This window comes from Amaranthus tricolor, chromosome 6, assembly GCF_026212465.1.
Source record: "Amaranthus tricolor cultivar Red isolate AtriRed21 chromosome 6, ASM2621246v1, whole genome shotgun sequence".
In the NCBI taxonomy this organism is placed as follows: Eukaryota; Viridiplantae; Streptophyta; class Magnoliopsida; order Caryophyllales; family Amaranthaceae; genus Amaranthus; species Amaranthus tricolor.
Genome location: NC_080052.1, coordinates 26,824,735 through 26,852,052, shown reverse-complemented (window position 1 = coordinate 26,852,052; position 27,318 = coordinate 26,824,735). Strand labels below are relative to the sequence as shown.

General features: G+C 29.3%; 3 protein-coding genes across 4 annotated transcripts; 1 reads left to right on the top strand and 2 right to left on the bottom strand.

Moving 5' to 3' along the window:
* The first annotated feature begins 324 nt into the window (after positions 1–324).
* Positions 325–5,538, top strand: LOC130814761 (ras-related protein RIC2). The gene is made up of 2 exons (XM_057680945.1): positions 325–781; positions 4,923–5,538. Exons 1-2 carry the CDS (start codon positions 561–563, stop codon positions 5,353–5,355), a joined length of 654 nt encoding a protein of 217 aa, XP_057536928.1. The 5' UTR covers positions 325–560; the 3' UTR covers positions 5,356–5,538.
* A 5,027-nt stretch (positions 5,539–10,565) lies between these two features.
* LOC130814760 (probable WRKY transcription factor 65) lies at positions 10,566–13,108 on the bottom strand. 2 transcript variants are annotated; one of them, XM_057680943.1, is made up of 3 exons: positions 12,796–13,108; positions 12,479–12,625; positions 10,566–11,494 (listed from the first exon to the last, which is right to left on the bottom strand). In XM_057680943.1, exons 1-3 carry the CDS (start codon positions 12,936–12,938, stop codon positions 10,924–10,926), a joined length of 861 nt encoding a protein of 286 aa, XP_057536926.1. In that variant the 5' UTR covers positions 12,939–13,108; the 3' UTR covers positions 10,566–10,923. The 2 variants fall into 2 exon arrangements, with proteins under 2 accessions (XP_057536926.1, XP_057536927.1); XM_057680944.1 differs by having other exon boundaries at positions 12,479–12,622.
* Positions 13,109–21,658: 8,550 nt separating this feature from the next.
* On the bottom strand, positions 21,659–23,143 carry LOC130814758 (uncharacterized). Its single transcript, XM_057680942.1, has 3 exons — positions 23,026–23,143; positions 22,436–22,564; positions 21,659–22,108 (listed from the first exon to the last, which is right to left on the bottom strand). Exons 1-3 carry the CDS (start codon positions 23,113–23,115, stop codon positions 21,863–21,865), a joined length of 465 nt encoding a protein of 154 aa, XP_057536925.1. The 5' UTR covers positions 23,116–23,143; the 3' UTR covers positions 21,659–21,862.
* Positions 23,144–27,318: the final 4,175 nt, after the last annotated feature.

Below are 27,318 nucleotides of genomic sequence, written 5' to 3'. Positions count from 1 at the left end.
TATTATTCATGACAAAAAGAAAAATTTTAAAAAAATACTAACCTGTTTGTTGGTGCCGCACACCAGAAAGCAGAGAAGATGAGGATGGAGATATGGGAAGTGAACAAAATAGAAATATGAGATTAGGTTATAAGAGGATGGTAAAAAGAAGAAAAATAAAAGGATAAATTCGGAAAAGTTTTACAATTATCTAATTTAATATTTTTAATATTACATTTTAACTGATTTGTAACAATCAGCACTCCTAACAAACTCTTTTAACCAATACTACTTTTTGGTTATTTGACTACTAACCCCACTCAAAATACCATAACGAACTAATTTATCAAACCCCCAAGCGGAAATCGAGAAAAAAAAAATATTTCTTCAACAAAATAAAGTTGTAACGCGGGTTATCTTCCCATCAATAAAAATAATTAATTTATTCACACACACCATTTTTCTCTTTCTTACTTTCTTCACAATTTCAAATTTCTGCTTTATTTTTCATCAGACAAAGAGAAAAAATAAGGGGGCAATTCCAATTCAAACTTCCAAATTCTTCTTCTTTTTCTCCAAAAATGTCTGGTTACAGAGCAGAAGATGATTATGATTACCTCTTTAAAGTTGTTTTGATTGGAGATTCTGGTGTTGGGAAATCCAATTTACTTTCTAGGTTTACTAGAAATGAGTTTAGCCTTGAGTCTAAATCCACCATTGGTGTTGAATTCGCTACTCGTAGTTTAAATGTTGATGGAAAGGTTATTAAAGCTCAGATTTGGGATACTGCTGGTCAAGAAAGGTGTGATCACTTTTCCTTCTTTTTTAATTACTAAAATTTAAGCTTTTCGTCTCTTTACTTGTTTATGTCATTGTTATTGTTACATGTGTTTGTTAATGTAGATAATTTGATGTTGTTTTTCTTGGGATAAATTAGGTTGTGGTGTGATATTTTTGGATTTTGTATTGTTGCAAGGGTTTTATGTATTGGGGTTTATTACTATGGAATTGCTAGATCTGGTTTGATCTGGGTTGTGTTGGATGTTATTTAATGATTCTTAGTTGTTTTTAGTGGAGATCTGAGCTTTGTGATGAAATTTGTATTAACGTCTAACATTTTGAACGCTTTTTCCTGTGGGCTATCTATTAGTATGCGGAGTTTTATTTTATTTTCTCGAGGGTTTGTAATCGTTGTTTCTTTAGGTATTTTCGGATAAGGTAGGTAGCTAAGTTTGTGTGAGATCGATTTCATTTGTATTTTACTATTTTTGACTTTGATTTGTTTTAATTCATCTAGCTGATCTCATATTATTGGAACTTAGGTTTTTGCATTTTGTTTAGCCTATTTACCAAGCTTTAACGGTTTGAATTTAAGGATAAGGTTTGGTTCAATTATGTTACCTAGATTCGATTAGTAATGAAGGGTGGGCTATAGTTGGCGATTAATGTGTTATGACTCACTCATTCTACAAAAAATTTGATTGTTTTTGGTTTGAGAAGGAGGTGTCTATTGCTTGTCTTCGTATTAAGAGTGTCGAGTATGGGCACAATATTGGGGATATATGAATTAACAAATTAACAATATAACATAGGTGTTCTTGTCACCTTCAGCAAAGTCCTTTTTTGTTTTTGTTGAAGTTTGATTAAACAAGTACAGATAGTTGTAGAATTTTAGTTCATATTAGCTTTATAACATATTCTTACTAGTTAAAAAAAGTTCAAAAAACATCATAATGAGGTGGTAAATTGGAGAAGGGAATGAAATTTTATAAAATAAAGTCTTTACCCCAAAAGTCCCTAAGATAACAAGCAAGGGATGAGACTTTTTTTAGCTGCAAAGTCTCATCTCAAGTCTTTATTAAAAGTCTAATTATTTTCATTCCCATTTGCCGAACCCCCCTAAGTTTAGATGATAGTAAGGCTAGTTAAATTTATACATCTCTGATGTAGAGAAAGAGGCCTAAATGTTGCTTTGTATGTCTTACGATTTGAAGGTTGTTTATGTTGGTCATAATATAAATTTTTAGAAAGAAGTTTTAATTTTTTACCTGGCTCTATGTTGTAGAGCGTCCTTTCACGACCTTTTGAAATAGTTGAAGTATGAATTTTGTAGTGCTTCAGGGTCATACAAGATTTGGGTGTCATACTTTTGATTGTGAAGAGATTTAGTGATGCAGATCCTGCTAAGATGTTCAAGGTTTAGTATGACTAACTACAGAAAGTAGTTGCTTTCACATTATCCATATGACTTCTGTAGTATAAATGTATAAGTCATTGGAATAGGAAATTGCAGGTTGCTAAATTATGCAGTGCTCTATGTATCCTGCTGGCTTTTTGATAGTGGCAATAATAAATAATGGATCCTCGCTGACTGTGAATACCACGACATGGTGTTGTTTCTGACCTTATTGGGGCACTTCATTTTAATGCTGTCGAAATCGATTTTTGTTTTTTTGAGTTGTCCAACTTCATTCACAAGACTTATATGTACTCATTGGTAAGAGAATATATTATCAATATGTAGGGAGAGTAGTTAGATGAATTTTGTTCATTTAAAGATGCAGTCAAAATTAAGTGAAGAGAGCATGTTGGAGTAAAGAAAGCTGGAAACCTATGTGAATGAAAACTATAGGACCTCACCAATGGAAAAAAAGAAGAAACAAAATTGAGAAAAATAGAGCACAAAACAATGGAGCAATGACAAACACAAGCAAGAACACAAAAGTTGTATTAATGGTGTCTTGGACACCTCACTCTCAAAATAGATTGTTTTTCATTCATGTCTCATCAATACAATAATGAAATAACATTCACAAATGCTTGAACACACACTCAAGTTTTTACCTTTAATAGAAATCATTCATTTAATCTAATACAAGAAGATACTCAAATGCTCCCAAACCCTATTTTCTCCCTTTGTATTTTATAAATTTGTTGTTGGGCTATCAATATTAGCCTCCACACCTCTTCTAATGCTGATTTAGAGTCTTTATATGCCCACAAAATCATGAGAATAACCTGAACAAAAGTACAAAACGTGCCTACCAAGCATTGAGCCAAAACAGAAATCACAAAAAAGCTCCCGTACTGGCTGCTTGAACGAGCAGGCTTTGCACTTGAACGACTGCCTGCAGGATGCACCCTATTGATGCCTTCTGCCTTGTTCGAGGCAGCCATCGAGCACCCCTTCTTGCTCCTCTTTTCTTGCTTCATGCAGTGATCCAACTGTCAAGCTCCCATGCCCCATTGCACACCCATCATCCTCCTGTAGTGTGCAAGCCATGGAATGTGTAATTAGGTGATCACACTAGGTGATTTGGTACTTGGCATAACACTATGTACATTTGTTGGGTCTTTCCCTTACGCAAGAGTTGGGAGTAATTTTGATATTATGACATTGATTTGAATAATTAGTTTCAGTTTTAGAATTCTAATTCTGAAATTCTAAAGGGTTTTACATGAGTAGAGAGAATAACCATTCTCAGAATCATAAAATGGACGCTTTCACTAGAACTTTTATTCATCCAATTATGGTCGTTGCTGTCAGTTGCAATTGTAGATGCACTGGCTATTTTGTCCTGCTCTTTTCACAGATTAGGAATTTGACATTGTGTTTCCACTCTTTATCTTTTATTTTCTTTTCTTTTTGACTTTAAAATCTTAGATAGGATTATAGGAGAGATGAGCTTCATGCTACATTACGATATTATTGGTTGGTTAGCTGAATCACCTTTTATGTGAGACATAATTTCCTTTGCAATCCTGTTTCTCCAATATATTTGATTTTTTAATCAATTTTTGACTTTGTTCTTTGGTTCAACTTAGTGTCTGACATCATGACCTTAGCTTCACATTGTCATTCAATAACAACCATACCAAAGCCTTAATCCCAAAATATTAGGGTCCGCTACATGACCATTAGATATGTTTTGATAATCGCCCACATGATCAATTTGTTGTTTATTTATGGAACGAACTTGCTAAACATTGCAATACTTTTGTTCTATCAATCAAAAGATACATACATAGTATGGGCGTAATTATCACAATATTAAGAAAACAGCTAGCACTACATGGAGGAGTATGCTTTTTTTTTTACTATGATATTATAGATCAAAAATAGAGACCTTATCAATTAAATCACACAGCCTCGAAAAGTCGCAAAAATAGTACAATTCGTCTCACCGTTCAACTAATGTAATCAAATTCTTCGAGTGTGGGTCCTGTATCACACAATTTCTTACTATAAGATAAATCATTTTAATCGAAACATAGAAAACCTTTTAAAAGACTATCGGAGTTAAGATAGACATCTTGATTTGTATAGAGTTTGTTTGACGTAAGGAAGTTAAATAGGGCCCTCATTGGCTTCAAGACTTTTATGCAACAATTGAAAGTTTTTTATGACATGATAAGCAAGGAACACTTGAATCAATAAGCCAACAAGAGGAAAAATTTCCAACTGTCTGCCACTGTTCACTGTTGAACCCAGCAACATGCTGTCTGGATGAACCTTTTCTTGGCGGTTCATGTAGATGAGTTTTGCTGAATTGCTGCTACACTCGCTGTCCAGTCTGGAATGAACTTGCAACCTACTTGCTTCACCTGTATTTTGGGCAGAGTGATTTCTCCTGACGCACTGCATTACGGCTTCCGCCACATGGTGTTCGATGAATCCACCATTAGGGATATATATTAACGTAGCAAATTTACAAATATAGAGTATATCGTTTTATCTTGCATGGATTCACAATCTATAGTCATATAGTAATGTGTGAGAGTAGGCAAGTAACACATCAAATATTTAGTACACATTGTGGGTTGGTCTTGCTGTAGGCTTCTTACAGAATGCTTCTCTTATCTGTTAACAGTGATTGCTATATAATTTGAGGGTGTTTGATATGTTCCCTTGATTACACTCATCATAGTTAATTCTTTTACAGGTATAGGGCAATTACCAGTGCTTATTACAGAGGAGCTGTTGGTGCACTTCTTGTGTACGACGTTACTAGGCATGCTACTTTCGAAAGCGTGGAGAGATGGCTAAAGGAGCTAAGGGATCACACAGATCCCAACATCGTGGTTATGCTTATCGGGAACAAATCAGACCTTCGCCACCTAGTAGCCGTCTCAATGGAGGATGGGAAAACATTTGCTGAAACAGAGTCGCTTTATTTCATGGAGACTTCTGCACTTGAAGCAACGAATGTGGAGAACGCTTTCACGGAAGTTGTTACTCAGATTTATCGGATTGTCAGCAAGAAAGCTATGGAAGCCGGTGAGGATGCTAATGGTTCAGCTGTTCCAGCCGGTGAGAAAATAGATATTGGCAAAGAAGTGTCTGCTGTGAAGAAAGGTGGTTGCTGCTCCAGTTGAGTAAGGTATTTCCGAAAATTAGATTTTTATTAGATTGGTTTAAGAGCAATTTTTTAATTGGGTTGTTGATGCTTCACAGTTTTTCTATACACCTAATATGTAGTATAATTTTATGAGATATTCCCATCTTAGAAAGTAGTGGATTATATGGTTTACTTCATTTTCAAAAGAGTGTTCTTGATATATATATCACTTATCTCTGAAACACTCGGGAAATTTATTCTGCTAATAGATGTCCACAGTTTAGATGGAGCTAAAGATACAGATCTATTATTCTTAGTTTTAGATTACAACGAAAAATGGCTCATTAAAGTTTTTGCACGTCTTAATTAAGCTTATGTTTGGATCGAGGGAAGGGAAAAGGAGAGGGATTCAGAGGGATGCATTTTTAGTTATTTGAATAACAATTTCGGAGGATAATGAACAAGAAGAAAGAGATTTGAAGGTGCAAAGATGTTTGCAATCAAAAGTCAATTGAAAATAATATTTTTGTTATTACAAGGATAAGATTGTGTATATTTAGTTCTTATACACTGTATCTAAATGTTAGCTACTTGGTATTGGACTAATGATATGTATTAACAAAAACCTAATTTATGTTGCGTTTGCTCATTTGATTTTTTTCAAGTTGACCTGTTTGGCATAAGTAAACACCTTGAACGAATTTGTTTACAACTTTGACTTGGTCTTGGGTCTATCTAATTTCAATTCTTTTAATCCGTTTAGAGTTTTTGTTTGCATTTTTGGGCATATAACATCGGCCACACATTATTTTAGGCCTCAGTTTTAAACTTTTAGTTTATAAGTTTATTTTGTATATACTATGAAAAATTTTAAAATATTAAATGAATTGATTTTAGGTTGTAATGATCAACTTTACTCGAAATTAATTTGTTTAATTAAATGTGTTATGTTTGTTTCAGATTTAAAATTTTAATATTAAATGTAATCCATTCAAGAAATAGATTTGGATTGGATCAAAAAATCTCAATTTTGGTCTCAGTTAAGATGAATTAGTAGGTCGGTTTAGTGTGAGGAAGGAAGAATTAACCCTGAGGTTCTTGGGACTTTTAAATACTTCTATGGAGTAAATTTTAAAGTGCGATTTTGTAATGTACTACCTTGTTTTTGTTATCCCACTTGGCAATTATATTGGATCTCATTTACGGTCGATATTTTCCTACAAGTATTTTTATAAGGAAAAGTTGATAAAACAAAAGATGAAAAATAAAAATATCTCCACAACATATTCCAAGCCTTTGGACAATTGATAATTTCCGGAAGTCTTCTCTTATTTATTTAGTCATTTACTGTCTAAGAGTGCTTGGGTCACAATATTTACAATTACAATAATTACACAAGTTAAAGCTTCTTGTCTACTTCATTGATCAAACTTTTTTTTTTTTTTTTTATTAGAATCACTATTACTCTTAAGGTCCCATTCTGATATATTAATTGTCATTTTGGTCTGTTTGTCTCATTTTATTAATCTCATTCACACATTTTAATTATCTTTTAATTTTATTAAGATAATTATTTTCTCTCTTCATTTATTATCAATATTCACTTTTTTTCTTATAAATATCACATTTTCTCTTTGCTCCAAATCCATCCGAAATGATGGTGTACATAGCATGTATGTATGTGTACTACACATTTCTATTTTAGATTGCAAATGTACTCCATGTAAAGTTAAATTTGGAAATCACATCTTATTTTGGATGGAAAACTCGTGTGTAAATTTGGTGTGTAAAACTGTTGTATAAACTTAAGAGGTAGGTTGAATTTAGGTCGGACTTGTTTAGGGCATGACCAGAATATTAGATGATGTGACACATAACACAAAAACTAGTAGGACACTAGTATAGAGGTAAGTATTAACCTATGTTATACCAATATTTTAAATTCTCCCTGATTGCAAGCTCTATATATGCAACAATGGGATGCAAATGTACTCCCAACTCTCATCTCTAATCATATATACCATGTTGAAAATAAGGGTAAAATCAACTCATAATTCAAAAGTAGCTTTCAATAAAAATGTCTGATTTGATGAACATGTTAAGCAAACACCAATTCTTTTATCAACTAAAGCAATGGCGATTACGCATAAGAAAATCTAATAATCAAATAATTAACTCAATTTAAAGCATATGTTAATGATTGAGTTTCAGGATATTATATATACTCAAATAAGCTCTCTTATATAATAGCTATTTTGAACTAGAAGTATGGATGCAATATAAATTCTTTCATATCTTAAACCTAGTTAACTAGCTTTATTATTCCACTTGTAATGAGAGGTGGGTAAGACTTGAACATGTAACATTTTATTACATGTTACATTTCGTCACATGTGATCCCACATCGAACAATTAGAGGGAGCTTGACTAACATAAAAGCTTGATGGGTACTCATCTTATGATCAATTGATTTTAAGATGAAACCTCATCAGTTTATGTGCAACCAACTCTTTTCTCATGGAAGTCTTGTTATGTACAAGCCTATTAACAAACTTATCATGATATCACAATTCACAGCTTCCTATTAACACTTTAAGTTAATGATTAACTTCATAATATATTATATACTCCTACGTTAAGTATACAATAAAGTATTAACATAGTTACTTAATTAAACATTGAATTATGCATAGAAATTATAATGCTAAATGATAATGGAGCGAAGAAATACATGACATATAAGAGTATGGCGGTGCTGAATAATTTGCATGGTAGGTAAATTTCTGGTGGTTGATTATGACACCTTAAATTAAATTTTATAATTTGCAATAATCAAAGTCAAATACTTATTAAATCTGTATTGTCTAAGTTTTTTCTATCTAGTTGAAAATATTATATATATATTTTACACGAATTATTTGGGCAAGAATCTTATTCTTTGATTAATATCATTTTTAAGCAAACTCAATTTTAAGTAAAAATAATCATACATATTTATAAAAATGCTGGAAAATGACAAATGTGATCCTTTATAAGCCTTGACAAATGGATTTATTTTAGTGGATGATAATTGATTACATGATAATATTTACCTAATTTAAAATTTAATTATTTTTAAAATTAGAGTCAAATTAGGTAAAGAATTTATATAATCTATTATAGCTATTTTATATATTTAACCAAGAATTTGATATATTTAATTGAATTAAAAATTGATATATTCCATAAATATACATACTAATAAAATTATACATACTAATTAAAAATATTGAAAAATAACAAATGTCATCTTTTGGGAGTCTTAACAAATAGAATTATTTTAGTAGATATAGATGATTACATGACAATATTTACTTAATTAGAATTTGATTATTTTTATAATTAGAGCTAAATTAGGTAAAATGTTTATATAATTTATTATAGCAATTTTATACAACTAACCTAGAATTTGATATATTTAATTAAATAAAAAAGTGATCTATTCGATAAATAATTTAAAAAAAATGATTATTTAATCTTTTCTTTTAAAAACATGTACTTGCATTATTCTTTGGATTATATTTTTATATTTTATACTAAAAAATTCATGCATTGCACGAATTTCTATAATAATAAAACGACACAAAAAAAGTTGATGAATTTGATTATTTCTTACTTTTTTAGCGTAAATGTACTTCACATCTATGCTCTTTGGAAAAGAAAAATCGTTTGATTGTTGGTATTAAATGGTGTTAATAAAAATTATTTTAAGTGTAAATTCTTAAGAGATACAACACATTATTTCCATGGTAAAAAAAATTTGATCAGAATAATTTCTCATTATCACTTTATTCTACATTTCGAAATGATAATACGTTAAAATAAGTTTTGTAAAAAAAAAATGAGATAACTAAAATTGAACAAATACGATCATTAAAAAGTACTCCTTAGTGAATTTTTTTCACCAAAGTTTCACTAAATTTTCATCTATCATTCATATCTATGTATTTAAACTGGTCGTTAGAAGTTTTTCACTGTCAAAGAATTTCATATATTTAAATTAAGGTGCATAAAATTGTAAGATAGTTCAATTTAATGTTCGCTCCTTAAAGATCTTTTGTTTGATAATGAGTGAAAAACTCAAATTTAGTCCTTTCACCTTAATTTTTTGATACTCCTATTTACTAAATAGTTAGAAGAATATTTATAATGATATTAAGTATAATAATTTATTAGTAAATTCAAATTACAAGCTAGAAAATCATTGAAAAGTTTGAGTTAGACCAATTATATGATTGCAATTTTTAATTTAAGACAAATTTATCGTGAGATAATTTTAAATTAAAATAATAATTTAATTAAATTAATTAAAACATTCATTTTATACTTAGACTATTGACTTTAAGTTTTTAATTGTTTACTTATGTTAAGATTGACAGTTTGAATATCAAAATACTTGTCATTTTTTTTGAACTTGTCTAACCGTAAGAAGGTCTTATACAAAAATTACTCAAGCATTATATTAAAAATTAAATTATTATATTTATATATACAGGGACGTGTTAGAGTATAAAATATATCCTAGAGGTTTCAACTATCGATTAAAGTTTAGATTGAGTTGATTATAAGATTTGTTTTAATGTCAGTAGCGTATAACAAGTAATGAAACAATTGTTACTAATACTAGCTTTATATAAATATTATATTTTCTTATACGATGAATACTGTTAGAAGCACTCTAAAAAGAGTCAATGACTCTGTTGACCACGATTATTGTGACATTTTGTTACAAGTCCATAGTCAATAAACCAAAGGATCTTGCTCAATCATAAATGTCTCGAACGTTGGTTAATGAGATATAAATCAGTTTTAAATATTAATTTAGAAAATATTATAAATTAAAACTATATAAACATTAATTATATTACTTGTAATATATTAAATTTGAAAGTCACAATCAAATTACGTGTATAATTATTTTCATTTTCGAGGGTTGATTAGCTTTGGCCTAAACCAAAACACTTATTAATTGTTAGATTTTCTGAACCTTGAAGAATTATTATATACAAACTGTTCACCATGTATCAAAGAATCAACTTAATCAAAATTTATAAACTAATGATTGAAATCTCAAACATGAATCAGTTGGCTAGAATAAGTTGATGAAGCATATACATTCCTCGTACATACACATAACGTTTAAGTTTCCACTTACAACGACTCTGATACCAAATAGTTATGTTTAGTCATGAAGAACAAATTAAAATAATACTTTAAAATATAATATCTTTTGCTATTTTGATGATCATAAAAAGAAGACATAATTGGTAAATTAACAAGATCAAATATTCAAAATAAATTAAAAAAAGGAAAAAAAAACTGTACTTTGTTTTCCCTCAAACGTAAATGAAAATCAATCAAAGAAAATAATCATAATATAAGAACGTAAGCAAAGTGTGAACATACGATTATCTTATGCCGTAAGGTATGTAAGCCCCCTTTGATTTGTCAACTTTCCATGCTAATTAACAATAATTAACCATTAATTATATTAATCATACCCGCCAGCACACTAATGAAGACAAACGGGTGGGTTATTATACCCTAATTAACTAACCAACCAACCTCAACCCGTGGTCCCACACCATGTTTCTCCAGCCACCACATTCGCCGCCTTCCGAAACACCACCGAACATTCTGGAAGCTCACCCAGATCAGCAAATAGTGATTCATCTTCTTCCCTCATTGGAAATATCTTTGCCATGTAATCAACATCTGTGAAACTGCTGAAGAATGAATTGTTTTCTAGAATATGATTATCAGATGATAACCATGCCAGATCATGATCAGTTGGCGGAATCATTGCATCATGATGATCAGATTGTTGGAATAATATGGATTGATCTGATGAACATTGGGTGTTTTGATGATCTGGTTTTGGGTGATCATCATTTGTGGGACCCACAACTGCGGAAGGGTTGTCGTAGGCGGCGGGAGTGGAGGAGGAAGTGCGGGTGGTAGGAATGGTGGTGGTGGTGGTGGTGGTGTGGCGGTTATGGTGGTTGTTTCTAGAAATAGGCCAAGCATGGTTGTGTTCATAAGAGTAGGTTACTACTAATGTATTTGGATCTGTACGGCTTCTTTCTACTTGTTTTCTTGCGGGACAACCCTTTGAACTGCTACATCTGTAATAACCCCTGTCAATTTTTAATGCAAATTAAATCATTAATTACTGCATAATCAACAAACTTAAATACTCTTAAACATGACTAATTGTTAGATTATTGTATGAAACCCCTCAATTTTAGTAATTTTGTACTATGTAAGTCATAAAAGTCTCATGATAGAGTAAACACGGTGGGAGGATCTAGCATGATGTTATTGAGGTCAGTTGATATCAATTAAATTCAAAATAAAATTAAACATTACATTTAAATATACCTTAAATGTGACCAAAGATCAAAACTCAGTAGGCACAATTTATTTAAATTGACATTTTTTTTCTGGATTTACCACTGTATATAATACATTCTGAGATTATAATCATAAGCTTAAATTTTGAGTTGAATTAATTCTTAGATTTGGTATCATAAGCTAAGGTGACCGAAAAATACTAACTTCAATTCTCATCTACATACCCCTTAATTTTAAGTGGAATTGTAGTATATAACATCATATACATGGATGGCATGTATTATTGTATCTACACTTCTTGCTTAAAGAATCCTATATATGAGATCGTAATTGACTGTATAAAATATCCTAAAGCTACAACAATAAGCTCAAACTTTTAGTTCCTATAATTTACACTATGTACAAATTTGACTAGATTGATTATAGTTGATTAAAGTTCAAATCTATTACAAGGGTGCATATATATTTAACTCGACTTCAAAATGATTTAAAATTATGTAAATATTAATGTGAAAACTACCAGATTTTTAAATTAACGATACGAAATCAACCCAATAAATTAATCATGAACACCTCTCAAATCTACAACATAATGAACACCATGTTCATACATTTTATAACTCTCAAGACATATTAAGTATTATATATAAGATCCAAATACTAATATAATTTTCTCAAGAAATAATAAAATTACATGGTATAAATTAAAGTAGATGAATTTTTTATGTAATTTGAACAAAAAATTAAAGATAGAGATTGAAAAAAACCTGGGATAAGGAGAACCTTTGATGGGTTTCTGGCCATACTTTCTCCAAGCCCATGAATCTGAAGGAGGAGTACAGTCTCCCTTAAATCTAGATCCTTCCATTTCTTTCAGTGGAAATGTTACAACCTTCTTCTGTATAGCTCGCCTACTATGATAATATATATATATATATATATATATATATATATATATATATATATATATATATATATATAGATATAATTAATCTCATATATTATTCAATTAGTGGCGAAACTAGAAAATAATAATAAATAATCTGGAATAATTTTATAGTGGTTGGCTGTATAAATTACTAACCTTCTCTTAGGAGAGGAAATGGAAGCATTGAAAGTAGTGGAAGAAGGAGAATTATCTCCACTATTATCTGAAGAAATATGATCTGTTTCTTCTAATTGGTATTTACTCATATTTGAGTATAACTCATTTAAGCTCACTTCCATGCTTAATACTCACTTTGTTACCAGTCTTTTTTCCAATTTTTGATCAGATAATGCTTGATCTTTTAAATATTAGGTTGCTTGTTCAAGGTGATCTTTAATATTGCTTTAGTCTTTCTGAAAATTGTAGTTTTGTAGAGAGAGAAAGAGAGAGGGTAATGAATGAGAGAAGAAGAAGAATGAAGACAAGAATGTCCTTTTAAAATGAAAAGGATGTCATGCTGATGGGTGGTGACATTAGGATATGATGTCTAAAATGGACACTATTCACTCAAATTGAGAATGAGTCGACTCGATTTGAAATAATATATGTATAAAATTATATTAAATTATCAAGATATTTATGTGCATATATATTTTTGAAGTAAACTCGATTCTATTTAAAACTTGTTTGATTACACCCAAATAATGGTGGACCTACCAAAAGGTTTGAGGATCAACATAAAAAAAATGTTAAAATTATTAAGGATAATGATTGAAAAAGTAAAACAAAAAAATAACATTACCAAAAAAAACTAAAGTTGTACACTATAAAAAATAAAATTAATTAAAAAAAATTATCTTTAATAGTTTCAACTATTGTCCATCTGCTATAAATTATCCCTATTATTGATTATTTCTAAATATTTTTAACCTTTGTATATATTTTTGCCGATAGCATTCTTTGTCATATTTTAAACGACTACTATAAGTACCTACCACCAAATATGAGTAGGGGTAGACTAACAAAAAAACATATTAAGTTGGAAGAAGAATTAAATGTTACGCCTATTAGATACCTACATATTTCAAAGTAATAAAAAGTAGATTATTTAGAAATAATTAATAATAAAAAATTTTCACAATAAATAAACAATACATGAAATTTTTCACAAATAATTTTTCCTAAAATACCAAATATCAATCTATATTTAAAACAACTATAATAACTTGAAGGGTTGCCCTTAAGCAATAAGGGCTTTTAGAGTAGTTGATTTGTTCAAATACTACTTGCAATTGTATTGATATCGTTATTATTATTCATTAATTAAAAAATTTGGTCATGATTAATTAATAATACTACTACATGGTTATTAATTATTATTTATTAGTATAATACTTGGTGTATTATTGAATTGGGTGGCCTTTTTAAATTGTACGGCCAATTGTTTAATTCTAGTGGATAGGGCCAATGGGAGGATAGGCTTAAGCTAATAAAAAGGGACGTGCAAACAAATGTGAGACATTTTATTCTCTACCCTTTGGAATATATTACTACAACTAAAATTGACACCTTTTTTTGGATCTCTAGAAATCTAAGCACTTTTGGATTTATTATCATTTTACCTAATGCACTTTTGTTCATCATTATAATGATATGATCTTAATCCTACTTTGCACATTGAGGGATTACAAATTTATATAGATATGTATTTGTACGTATGTTATCCGTTGTTTACCGCTACTTTTTGTTATTTTGTACATAGATTTTGTATATAGAATGTACTTGTTGTAATTACATTCAAAGTTTCATGTTAAAACTTAAAATCTATTACAACAAAGAGTTCAAACACCCAATTAAAGAGCTCTTTTAAGCCAAGACCATCAACATAATCGGATAAGGCGAAAGAGTCATGCTCGGATGAGCAAGTATATATGGCTCGGTGATCACATTAAGTCTTTAATGCTTGTGCGAGTGAATATACATGAACAAAGCAAAATAATGATTAGCAGGCTAGCTAGGTGGTCGGATGCGTAGCTGGTCTAGGTGATGTGCTGCTCAATCGAATAAATAGTTTTCAGCTTGGGTGAATTGACAAAATCGTTATGGGCTTGGCTGGAGAATTCTATGATCGCCGGCAGGCTCATGTGGACAAACTCATATAAGATGAGAGTTGACTATTTCTTAAATCACCGATGTAATATTATATGTGGTCTTTTCTCAACACGAGCAGTTTTAAGGATTTTGAAGGTCATTGGTTTTTTAATATAGGAATATTCGTATTGAGATATCTGGAGGTGTCGATTTAATCAAAGATTGTAATTAATTTATAGTGAGAGAATAAAACAAAAAATTGATATAATTAATTCAAAGACGAGATAATGAGAGAATTCCCAAAACGATACAAAAAAATTGTAGCTAATATACAACTCGAAATAAAAATATTACATAAGATTTAAAATACATGATAACATCTAATTAATATCTACTACTTAAAAACCATTATCTCATATGACATCATATGATTACAAATTAATAGCTAATTTATCATCTATATGATAATTATTATTATTCTCTTATTTTTCTATGTTGGATCGCAAACGACTATTTTCTTCATGTATAAATGAAAGCATCAGTTTTTTAATTGGAAAATTCTTAATAGGTTTTTATTATTAATACTCCATATAGTAGGATACTAGCTAGCTAGGATGACTTTAAAAAACGGTCTAGTAACTTTGAAATAACTTAAAAGTAGATCTTACAAGATGCATAAACAATAATTATTGGTTGATTAAATTATATTTGATTGAGGGTAAGTTAGTATACATACATCCTTTTTGTAAATGATGAGAATTAAAACCGTATTATATAGCTGATAAGAAAAGTTTTCAATTATTAGACTAATCATAATTTTTAGCTAATTACATTGTTAAACATTAGTTTAGAATGTTATCACATGTTATTATCAAAAGGTTACCAATGACCAATTAAATCTGAACTATTAGTCTATATTTTTTCTTTTTTTATTTTTACATATCTAGTTGCTAGGCTGAGGGAATAAGCTAGGGATATATTAAAAGAGAATGAAACCTAAAATATTTACCTAAAAATAATATTTTCTCTCTAACTGAGATAAAACCCGATTTTCGATGAACCTATTAATCTATATGAGCTATAGTCAATAGTTAAGTTTCTCCTATCTTGTACAATAAGGCAAAGTTTAAACAATAAGATATTAGTCTTGATTTCTAGCTTCAAGAGATGGTAAAGATGAGAACTGAAATATTATCCAATCCACTTAAACAAACAAATCTTTGAAGCAACTATATTTGTTTATTAGTAATTATATTATCTCATTAGCCTTATTTAATGTTCTCTGCCCATTTTTTAAAATATTGTAGGATATATTAATTTAAACTGACACTTAAAAAAATAGTATGATCACATTCACATACACTCAAAGTCAGATTGCATGACGTTCTTTCACACATATAAGACAACCAGAGCAATGTTTATAATATTACATATATACTCTCGCGTAAGTGTGGTTTTATAAATTTATCAACCTTTTGTGATAATTATTCCTTTGCTTTTACATTCGGAAAAAATCATTATAATTTTATTGTAATAATAAAAAAATAATAAAATACAAAAAGTAAACGTTGGTCGTATTAATTAGTATATGATATTGCTGTTAAATTAGGCTGAACTTATTGTGAATGCCAGCATATTAACGGGGGGAAACAAGTGCACACACTTCATAAGCCAAGGAGCATCCCAAAACCATATGGCAATGGGAAGAAGGTCTCTAATAGCTTATAAAGTGTGCACACCATTTTCAATTTATCGATGTGGGATAACTCATCCCAACAATTGCCCATTACAAATTTATTTTTAAACTTAATTTCAAAAGGTATTATACTAATTGAAATTGGATTATTTATATATTAATCAACTCTTTCTTATATTTTTTATGTGAAATTTAACATCTATACCTTTTTTTCGATAAACTTGAGATCTATACATATTTACCTATTAACAATTTCTCCCTTAATTATGTCCGCTTCTCTAATACGATATAGTTTGTCTCTTTGTGTCATGGATTCACCATGGGGTTCTCTCCTTGACGGCCAACAAGTCAATAAGACTCGATACAAGTCATTAAGACAATATATTTCCTATAGGGATCGGAGGTCACACTGAGAACCCGCCGCCTAGTGTGTTTATAAGCTCTAGCAATATATATATCAACGTGTCTCTCATAATATTAATCCATTGCAAATGTATTTTTCCTGACGAGCCTTTTATTGATACCAATTCAATACTCAACTTTCAAATTCTAATACAGTTGAATTAAATAAAAATAAAACACTAAATTGAGTCCAATATAAATATATAAAATGGCTTCGGACCAACGATCCTTAATTATCTAAGTTGTTCTAAACGACCAAGAAAGATATTATCTATGCATGCATGTATGATCTAGTTTTAACCTTTTATTTGTACGGAACCGCAGTTTAGTTCAAGAGGTACATACTATTAATTAATTAATTAATTAATTAAAGTGAATGCAAAACATTGTTCATTAAATTTTTATTACTTCAAAAGCATGATGAATATTCTATTGCATCATTGCATTTAGTGGTGTAATTAGGGATAACTTAAAATTAACCATCCAGGCGTTGTTAATTATTATTATTATTATTATTATTATTATTATTATTATTATTATTATTATAGATAAGATATCGATAATTGAACATCTCTTACAATTTTAGACTCAAACTAATCTCAACTGAACTTCTAAATTACATGTATGTATGTATATAATGTTGAAAATGGGAAACTTGAACTATTATTAGTATAATAAATATAGTAAATGTATATTTACCATTTAAAATTTATAGGATAAGAGAAATTATAAAACATTATATTTAACCTCAAGATAACTATAAAAGTGTACTTTTGTAATGCAATTATAGGATAATCAGAAAAGAATACAAGTTTTTAAATAAGTGTACGCACATTTTTATATTATACTTTTAATATTCTTTCTCCTCTTACTTTGTGCATATCATATTTCTTACATATAGGAATTAACAAATTTCCTATTATTTTCTACATATAATACCAAATTGAATTAACATGTTAATAAATACACATAAAACACGAAAAATACTCCATCCTTTAGATCGACTTGATTTTCAAATTAGATTTTGATAAATCAAATTGAATTAAATGGTTAGTAAGTAAGAATAAAACACAAAAAAATATGAGAGTGTCTCATCAAGATGGACACATACAATCAATTTTTTGTTAGTGATCACTTCAATGTTATAATTGTCTAGGTCAAGCGATTATTTTTAACGCTATAAGTAACTATTTTAAGACTGTAATTGTATATTGGCTAGCCTAATAGAAATAATCTCATCGTTAAACCGTCCCATTTGAAAATTTGTGAAAAAAAATATTAGACCCAAACCAAGTTATCTAACTATCAAAATTGAAAGAATGTGCATCCATATAATCATTTTTAGCATTTTTTTTTTGTTAGGATGGAAGGAGAAAGATCAAAGAGGAAGGCAACAAGAGTCAAATTCAGATTTCTTCCGAAAAAAGTGATAAATATTTCAACCTAGTTCTGAGATTTGAAATGTTCGATGCGAAACATTAATTATTAACCCCTTTTACTAAATACACTATTATAAGTCCATTGCTATTATTAGAGTGTCGTTTTTCTAATTTTTTTGATGGGTCCGAGGTACAGACCCACTTATCCCTCATAGGGTCGATCCTAATTTCAAATGAGACAAAACCCGATTCTAATTAAATCATTTTTAGCATTCTAGAAGCCAAGACATGGAGACAAACCATATCACAACATATCATCCATCATATTATCACATAAATGTGGCAATTATAAATTCGAAGAGAGAGCAAGATCCATGCCACTACTGGATATTCTTTTGGCCACATGCATTTGCGAGATTACTGCACACTGAATTTAAACTACTTACAATTTGAAAAAGAACAACAGCACATGATCATTGAAGAAGCCAAGGCCAAGAATTATACGAATATATATAATCCATAATTTAACACCTACACACCCTATTTATTATTTAATTTACACAACCACATTTAATACTTATGCGTCTTTTATGGGATTTAGCCAATTAAATATCAACACCAATAGGATTTCAACCATTAGTTTAAGATTTTAATTGTGTTAGTTGATTTTAATGTGTATCAAAATCGACATAAAAAGTGTTCTGAAATTCGAATCTGATTTACTACTCAATTCAAGTAATATATATAAAGTCAAGTATAAAAGGGATTATACTCCATCCATACTTTTAGCTAAATTAAAGAACTCTTGTTTAAAAGGTGTATATCCCATTTGGTAGTCCAGGTTAAATGGGCATCCTTGCATTGTTCTCCTTAGGTTGGAATATCTCTTGACGAGCCTAATGGTCATGATTAAAATTCATTCTAACACATTATCATTTGAAAAATATGGTATTAGCTGATAATGAAAAATTTTTTTTAAAAAAACTTCTTCTAAATCAAAATTTCATTCCCATGAAAATAACATGGTACATATCATGATAATTTACGGAACAAATTATTCTCATTACTGCAATTTAATACCAATAATCATACGGGCCGTTGGAGTATATAACATGCCCTAGGCCTTTAGAGCCAAAAGTATATAACATAATATGTAACTTCAATTATTTGTATTATTATATAAGGATTATTATTATTATTATTATTATTATTATTATTATTATTATTATTTGATTTAAATCAGTTGCTCATCAAGCTAAGCCATGATATAATCAATCAATCCGACTGATCAAATCCATAGGCTTGTTTGGATCTGTGACGAATTGATTGACTATTTCTGATCTGTAGAAGCGCTGAATAAGTGTTTTCAAATATTATAATTTTGACTAAGCAAATATATATAAATATATATTCCAAAGTCTTGATCAGCCTTATTATTCAGCCTAGTTCTTATATAGTATTAAAAAATTTAATTCTATGGGCAATCCATTCAAAGTTGCGTGAAGCAAATATATATACTTCCTACCGACATATTCGTATCCAATTATAATATATTATATGTAAAAATATCACTAGAAGTAGCAAATATAATAAAACAGAGGTAGTATTACACTAATTTTATAAAGAAAATAAAATAATTGAAACAAAATAAGCATATAACTATATTAAATTAGTCAAAAGATTTTACTACCAAAAATTATTACACTAACTTTTCATTAACCATTTTCATTATTTAATATCAATAACTAAATAAACTGTAATAATAGACTAAATAGGTAAACTGATATTTGCTCTCAAACTAAAACAAAACTTAGATTTTGAAAACATAAGATGCATATTAGAATGTAAACACAGTACAAACTATTATAAATAACATAAAAGGGAATTAATTAACCTTGATTGTCAGTATATACTCCATAATAAAAAAAATAAATAAATAAAACCCTTATCTATAAATATTACTAATGGAAGGTTCCTCATGGTTTCGCACTAACTTCCATCTTGAAATCAGTTCTCTACTAAAAATATTACTATTCTTTTATTTTGTACTAATCTCATCTGATTCTACTCTTTAAATAGAAAGTTGCATAACATTTTAATTTAATTAGACATTGTGTAACGAATTTCAGGTAAGACAGCTGGGAAATTAAACTCAAATACTTAGTTTTGGGCCTTGGGATTGATATATTTGCAAATGGATTTTTCTTATCTCAGATTAAACTCAAATAATTCTTGGGCCTAGAGATTGATTAACCACCTAGATGACTATATTATGTTTGATGCCCAACCCTTAGAGAATTTTTGTATTAGAGAGTCTCATCATGAGACGTATTTCATAATTGAGTTAAATAGCCTGATAACATAAATTTTTAGTATAATTGACTTTTTATATACACTTGTCTCATTGAAGACAGTCTGATATAAGAGGGGTCGTAGAGAATTAGACTTGCTAATAAATAACCATTTTAAAGCCTACCTCAAAAGGGGACTAGTAACCACCACGCCAAAATACATATTAGCTCATCTTGTATGAAACTGTCTCACTATGAAACAAGTTCCTATAAAAGCCTATTGGTAAAAAAAATATTAAAAAATAAATAAAATTGAATTCTCACTTGTACATAAAGTGGTTTTTTTAAATAGTTTAGGCCGACCCAATTGAAGTCGTTTTACGATGAGACGGCCTCAATAGAGAATTAGTGTTCACGTATTCATGTATAAGACAACCTAAGAGATTGTGAAACGCGTGCTTTATATATGGGTTAGATAGTCCAACTTATATAAATTATTGACATATCACAAATTCTCTTTTAAGACTGTTTTATCATGAGATGATATGTATCTCCTTAATTTATAAAATGTATCTTGTGTTTTCCCGACTATATATTGGCATCGGTAATAAGGCCAAGTAACAGAAAGAAGACATGTAAAGCAAAGTTCATTGCTGCTTGCTAGACTGATCTGATTTATGTTAGTTGGAGACTAGTAAATCAAGCTTTCTCCTAGAACAAATTTTGTACAACCTCTTTAGAGGATTTCATGTCTCTGCTGATGATATACATATACATTTTTATAATTAACCAAAAAAATGAGTGTTTGATCATTAACTGTGAATGAATCAAATTAACCAAAAGTTTAAAGTGATATTTTAGTTCCTATTATATGTTATATACTCTAACATATATCCTTACATGTGAGTCAATTGAGCTAGAATTGTGGATGCAGACTCTCCTGTACTCGGTGCTAAATATTCTACTTTAAGTGAGGAGTAGTTGAATTTTAAATTTGCGACTTTTTGTTACATTAATTTTTAATACCATGTCAAGGAAATAACCCAACAAAAAAACTTAAGTTAATAGTAAAGACCCTATATTATGTTATATTCTCTAACAAATATCTTATATACTCTAACAGTAACAAAATAAAAAAAAATATAGGAATAGAATTTAATGGGAGATTGAGTATATAATTCAAACTGCAAAAAAATCAGAATGTTGAATCATGAAGCTTTTCAAGATTCCAATCAAAACATGGCCTTAAACTAAAGTACAAAAACCAACATAATTACATATAAAGTTCATGCAAAAGGCGAGTACACTTCATTAATTTCTCAGGTCAACAGTTGAAAGACATTCTTGCTACTACCTATTTTACTCTATATTGTCTCAATAGCTTTAAGAATGGCATTAGTTAAGACGCTAGAATCCATAGCTTCATTTGCATTATTAACTTCAACTATAGCTTCCATACCAAACTCACTAACACATGAAACTTTTGCACTTATAACAACAATCCCCATCTTCTCAAATGCTTCTAAAACATTAACTAGATTATCTTTTCCTTTCTCACTTCTCACATTTATTCGAAATCGATTTTCGCCATGTTTCTCTACTTTCACTTCCTGCAAAAAAATTAATTCTGTTATTAGTATCTAAAAGATTTTAAGAATAAAATATAATCGAGAAAAAACTATTTTTATATTGATTGCATATATAACATATCGTGAAATTGCAATAATCAGCTATAAAACGAAAGATAACAGGTAAAAACATGTATAATTTTATAGTATACGTAACATATATAGCTCTGATACCAATAATTGATTATAACTTCTGTATACAGTATATATTCTATCATAGCTAATGATTTATATACACTGTTACGTTTGCAAATAAATAAAAACAAAATATAATAAATTAGAATGATATATATAGTAGGAGAATGTAACCAATAATGGGCATTGATGATCAATATGCTTCACATGGTTAACCATACTTTGCCTCTTAAGTGCTTGTAGTTTTAGTTCTAAGGCAGATATGAAAAGGAAAGCATCCATGATAATTGAGCTCGTTTTATCCTGCATTAAAATGAATAAAAAAATCAATAAATAAGAAAAAAAAAAAAGATAAAGGAAAAAATCGTGCCAAAGGATGAATTTTCAATGAATAAAGGGAGCTTCGAGCTTGCAAAACTAAAATACTCCATTATATTCACTTTATTATTTTATTTACTTTTTACAATTTATTCAATATACCATTTTAATTTTAAATTTCTCTAAATTAATAATATTAAAATTTGTATTGAGACGAATAAAATAAAATATTATTTATATAACTTATTAAATTAATAATACTAAAGTGCTACAATTTTGTGTGAGTGTGTCAAATAGCTAGCACCAACATGAAGTATTTTATACTAACACTAAACAAAAATATAGGAAAAAAGGCGGAATTTTGAATTTGAAAATTATATAGATATGGAGGATTAATAATAATAATAATAATAATAATAATAATAATATTAATAACAATAATATACCGAGTTGGAGTAGATGAGGTCTCGAAGAATGTGGAGGCTTCTGCGGAATGCCTTACTGTTTTGCGCCTTAATTCTGCGATGGCAAACCATTTCTTTGCCTTTAACTCGTTTACAAGAATACAAGTGTTAGTTTGAACTGAGGAGAGTGCTTGAGTTTCCTTATATACTGCTTTTCAACTTCGTTTTTTAGTTCATACTTTTAGTCATCCATCACGTGACTTTCAAAACTACTATCTTTATTGGATAAGTTAAAAATTTTGTTTGGTGAATAATTTTTAAGTTAAAAGGAAAAACTAATTTTTAAGTCAAAATAAAAAATTAATTTGATTTACTTTTTTCATTGGCTTATGGATTGTTGGTCTACTTTTTCTTCAATTGTCAATATATAATTATATCAAACATCTTTTGTATCACTTGGCTTATCTAGCTGAATTATAAGCCAATAAGAAGCCAACATTTTCAGTTAGTTAAGCATGTTGACCAAAACGGCTAACGATTGTTTGTTAAAATCCCGGCCCTATCAGTTTATGTCAAAAGCAACATAATTTTTTTTGGTTATGCTAAAAAATCCTACAAATAAAGAAGTAGGGAAAGTAATCTTTTTATGTAAGTAGTGAGAATTGAACTCTTATCGCCTTTAACCATTAAGATAACCTAGAGTTCCTTGTAGTAACATTGTCTTTATGCTATTCAATGTTGCTACATAATGTGGAATTGTTTGTTTTTTTTTAAATTAAATAAAATAAATTATGATAATAAGAATAAGTTTTAGTGTTATTACATGAAAAGTGTAATGGCTTTTTCATTTTAATGAAGTTGTTATTGTTAAATGTCTTTCTTCATATTTTCATTACTACTTCATTCATAATACCTTTAATTAAGTGGTAATTGATGAAAATACGTTTTATAAAGAAAATATAGTAATTAAAAAATAAAAATAATTATAAACACTGTCAAATAACTTGTGTAGCTAGCTAAATTTACTATTTCATATTTTTACTACCATTTTCACCACAAAAAACTTTACTAATTGAAAAATTGTAAAAGAAATAACATTAGCCGGTCGACTTATTGTACATTATTAATTTTTACAGAGTCAAAGTTAAAGTTAGCAATCCATAATCTAGCACAATTAAGATTTCAAGGGAAAAAAAAAAATCAAACAAATTATATTTATGCCTCCTCCAAAAAATATTTTACAATATTGAATTTTCATACACTACTAAAAACTTTTCGACTGAAAAACTATGGTTTTTTCGACGGTTTTAACCGTCAAAATATATATTTTTGACGCTTGACGAAGCGTCTAAAAAACTGCAGTTACAAATTTTCGACGCTTTTTTTCGATGCTTTTTACAGTGGATGTTATAGCTATTTTCCGACGCTTTTTACTGTGGGAAAAAAGATTTCCTGCCTTAAATCCATACTACAATTTCACGTTTTTAGACGCTTTGAAGCATGGAAAATGCTAAATATTTCGACGCTTTTTTGTGTGAAAAATCTGAAGTTTTTAGACGCTTTTCCATGTGGATAGTGCTTAATATTTTAGAGGCTTTTATACGTCTAAATGAAAATAAACCCTTTAAAGCCCTTGATATCTAGATATATGCTTTAGACATTTACATGCGTTGAAAATTTATTTATTTTCCATATTATATTAAATTTATCAAACATACATAATTACTAACGAATATCATACCAAATCAATCATATCCACAAAAGTATTAGCATTTGATATTCATATGCACACACACATTCGTTTATGTAGCTTTGACCTTAAGTTTTTGTAGCTTGGTCAAAAAAGTCCAAGCAACATAGGTGCCTAATTTGATCAATATTCACATACACATATATATATTCATCGATGTTTAAGAGAGCAAAATTTAAAAGTTAAAAGTTTGACAAAAGATGAAGGCCTGCAGAATTGTTTTCATTATGTTGCAATTTCCACTCTAGTGTCAAGACCTTCGCAAAAGATGATTTGTTGATCATAATATGAACATCAGCTGCAAAAATCTGCAACAAATCAAACAAAATGCACAAACTTCGCAAAAGAGGATTCTGATTTTCTAGAAAGGCAAATGTCGCGCGTTTCATTATAGACGCTTTTCTAGCGTTATTTTCGACACTTTTAACCATCGTAAATAAACTGTCGAAAAACTCCGTGTTTCTTTTAGACACTTGCTTAAGCGTCTAACTATAAGGGTCTAAAAACTCCTTATTTTCTTGTTGTGATAGTTTAAGATTAATCCTTGTAACATGTATGTCACTCATGTTGAATGCTAATAGATGCTATAGTTGGTGTCTTTATCTGCAAAAACTACTTTTCTTTTTCCTTAAAATTAGCTACAACATAAGGGCCGGATATAGGGACTAAGGAGTACTTTACAATATTAATGAAACACGTTTTTGAGTTTTGTTAGAAATTTTGCATTTTGAGTGCTATATCCTATATGTGACGTTTTAGGGGCTGATTATGAGTCTCGTCATTTTCAGCTGGATTTTTAAAGATTGAGTTAATTTTGAATTAGATAATTCAGCTCGTTTTGAACGAGACGGTCTTATAATAAAATCGTCAATTTGGGCCAGTTTATTTTGTGCGTGTAACAATCTGGGTATTTTTTTTACTTTTTGGGCATTTTTCAATTTTAATCTTAAAAGTATTAATTTTAACCTTAATTAATTTTCAAAATTGATACCTTTAAGGGCAAAATTGATAAATACCCAAAAAATTAAAATCTTATTACACGCGCGAATTGGGTTGGCCCAAATCGACGGTCTCATTATGAGACCGTCTCGTCCAAGTTTTTGTGTAGATTATTTTTGTGTAAGGGAGTTTTCGGTTTTGACTGGTTTGGATCGATTCAAAGGTCGTGAGATTTAACAAAAACGCTTTCTAATCAATATACGCTTCAAAAAGAAATTAAAATTATAAACTTAAAACTTTTAAATTAATTGGAAATATAGTGGATCTTAACTAAACAATGATGAAATGAAACTAAAAAATGAAAAAAAAAAGCAGGTAAAAATAGTTAGATTCAGATCGCGATTTGGTTCGAGTTATGCGTCAAAATTTTCAAGTTGTGACCGACTAATTTTCAATGGGATTTGAGCTTAATTTTGGTAACACTTGTATAATACTTCTATCATGGAGAAGACAAATTTAGATTAGAAAAAGAGAAATTATACTTCTATTATGGAGAAGACATGTTAACAAGACCAAACAATGTTTTAGGAGAGTACCAACAAGAGAAATAATTGGAGAATAATTTAGATTCGAAAAAGCATGGAGTACTTGTATAATATAATACTACTATTATGGAGAAGACAAATTTGAAAAGAAAGGATTTGAAAGAGGAATGCATGCGCCTGCTAATGAACTGTACTATTATTAGTATGCAAGCTTTGAGGAGAAATATAGCAGGCATTTTGTTTTTGAATTATAAAGTAGGCGGAGAGAAGTAAAAGCGGGGTCGTCTCATTTATTTTTGAGCCCCAACGCAAAAAATAAAAGGGCCTCTAAAAATTTAAGGCACAACGAATAATATAATACTCATTTTATTTTTCACTTATTTTTTATTGAGACCGTCTCACCATGAGACAGCTAAATTAAATTTAAATTAATACTACTCATATACATAAAATAAGTTTTTTTAGCCCTAAAAAATTTGGGGCCTTGGCCGAGTGGGCGGTAGTCCTCTTTACCCTTGCTAATCGACGACCATGACCAAAAGACTAAGTGAAATTCGATCCTAAGACCTTACTTGAGAAATATAGTACTTACTGGACTAGGTGAGATTCTATTCTAGGTATTTACTTGAGAAAGATAGAACTTGCTCGGTTATGTGAGATTTGATCATAGATTCATAGGACCTTATATGAGAAAAATAATATTTATTCTAACTGAGATAAAAACTGATATTCTAGAGTAGACATTAATGCTTATATTAGAGACAGTTTTGAATTTGTTTGTGTGTTGGATTAGACTGGGAATTGGAATTTTATTTAAGTGTCAGTATGAATGTATTATTGGGAAATTATTCCTTGTTATTTATTTCATGAATTGATGAATATATACAAAATGTAATCTCTAGTTTTAGAATACTAAATAACTACAAAATAATAACTAAATCAAAAGATTTACAAAATATACAAGATATTATTTTGTTCAAAGATATTCTATTCTAATGCACCCTCGCAATCGAATCGAGAGGTTTGCGGACGCTGAGACTGGATCGAAAATCATCAAAAAGAATCTGAGGAAGGCCCTTGGTAAAAATATCGGTAATTTGA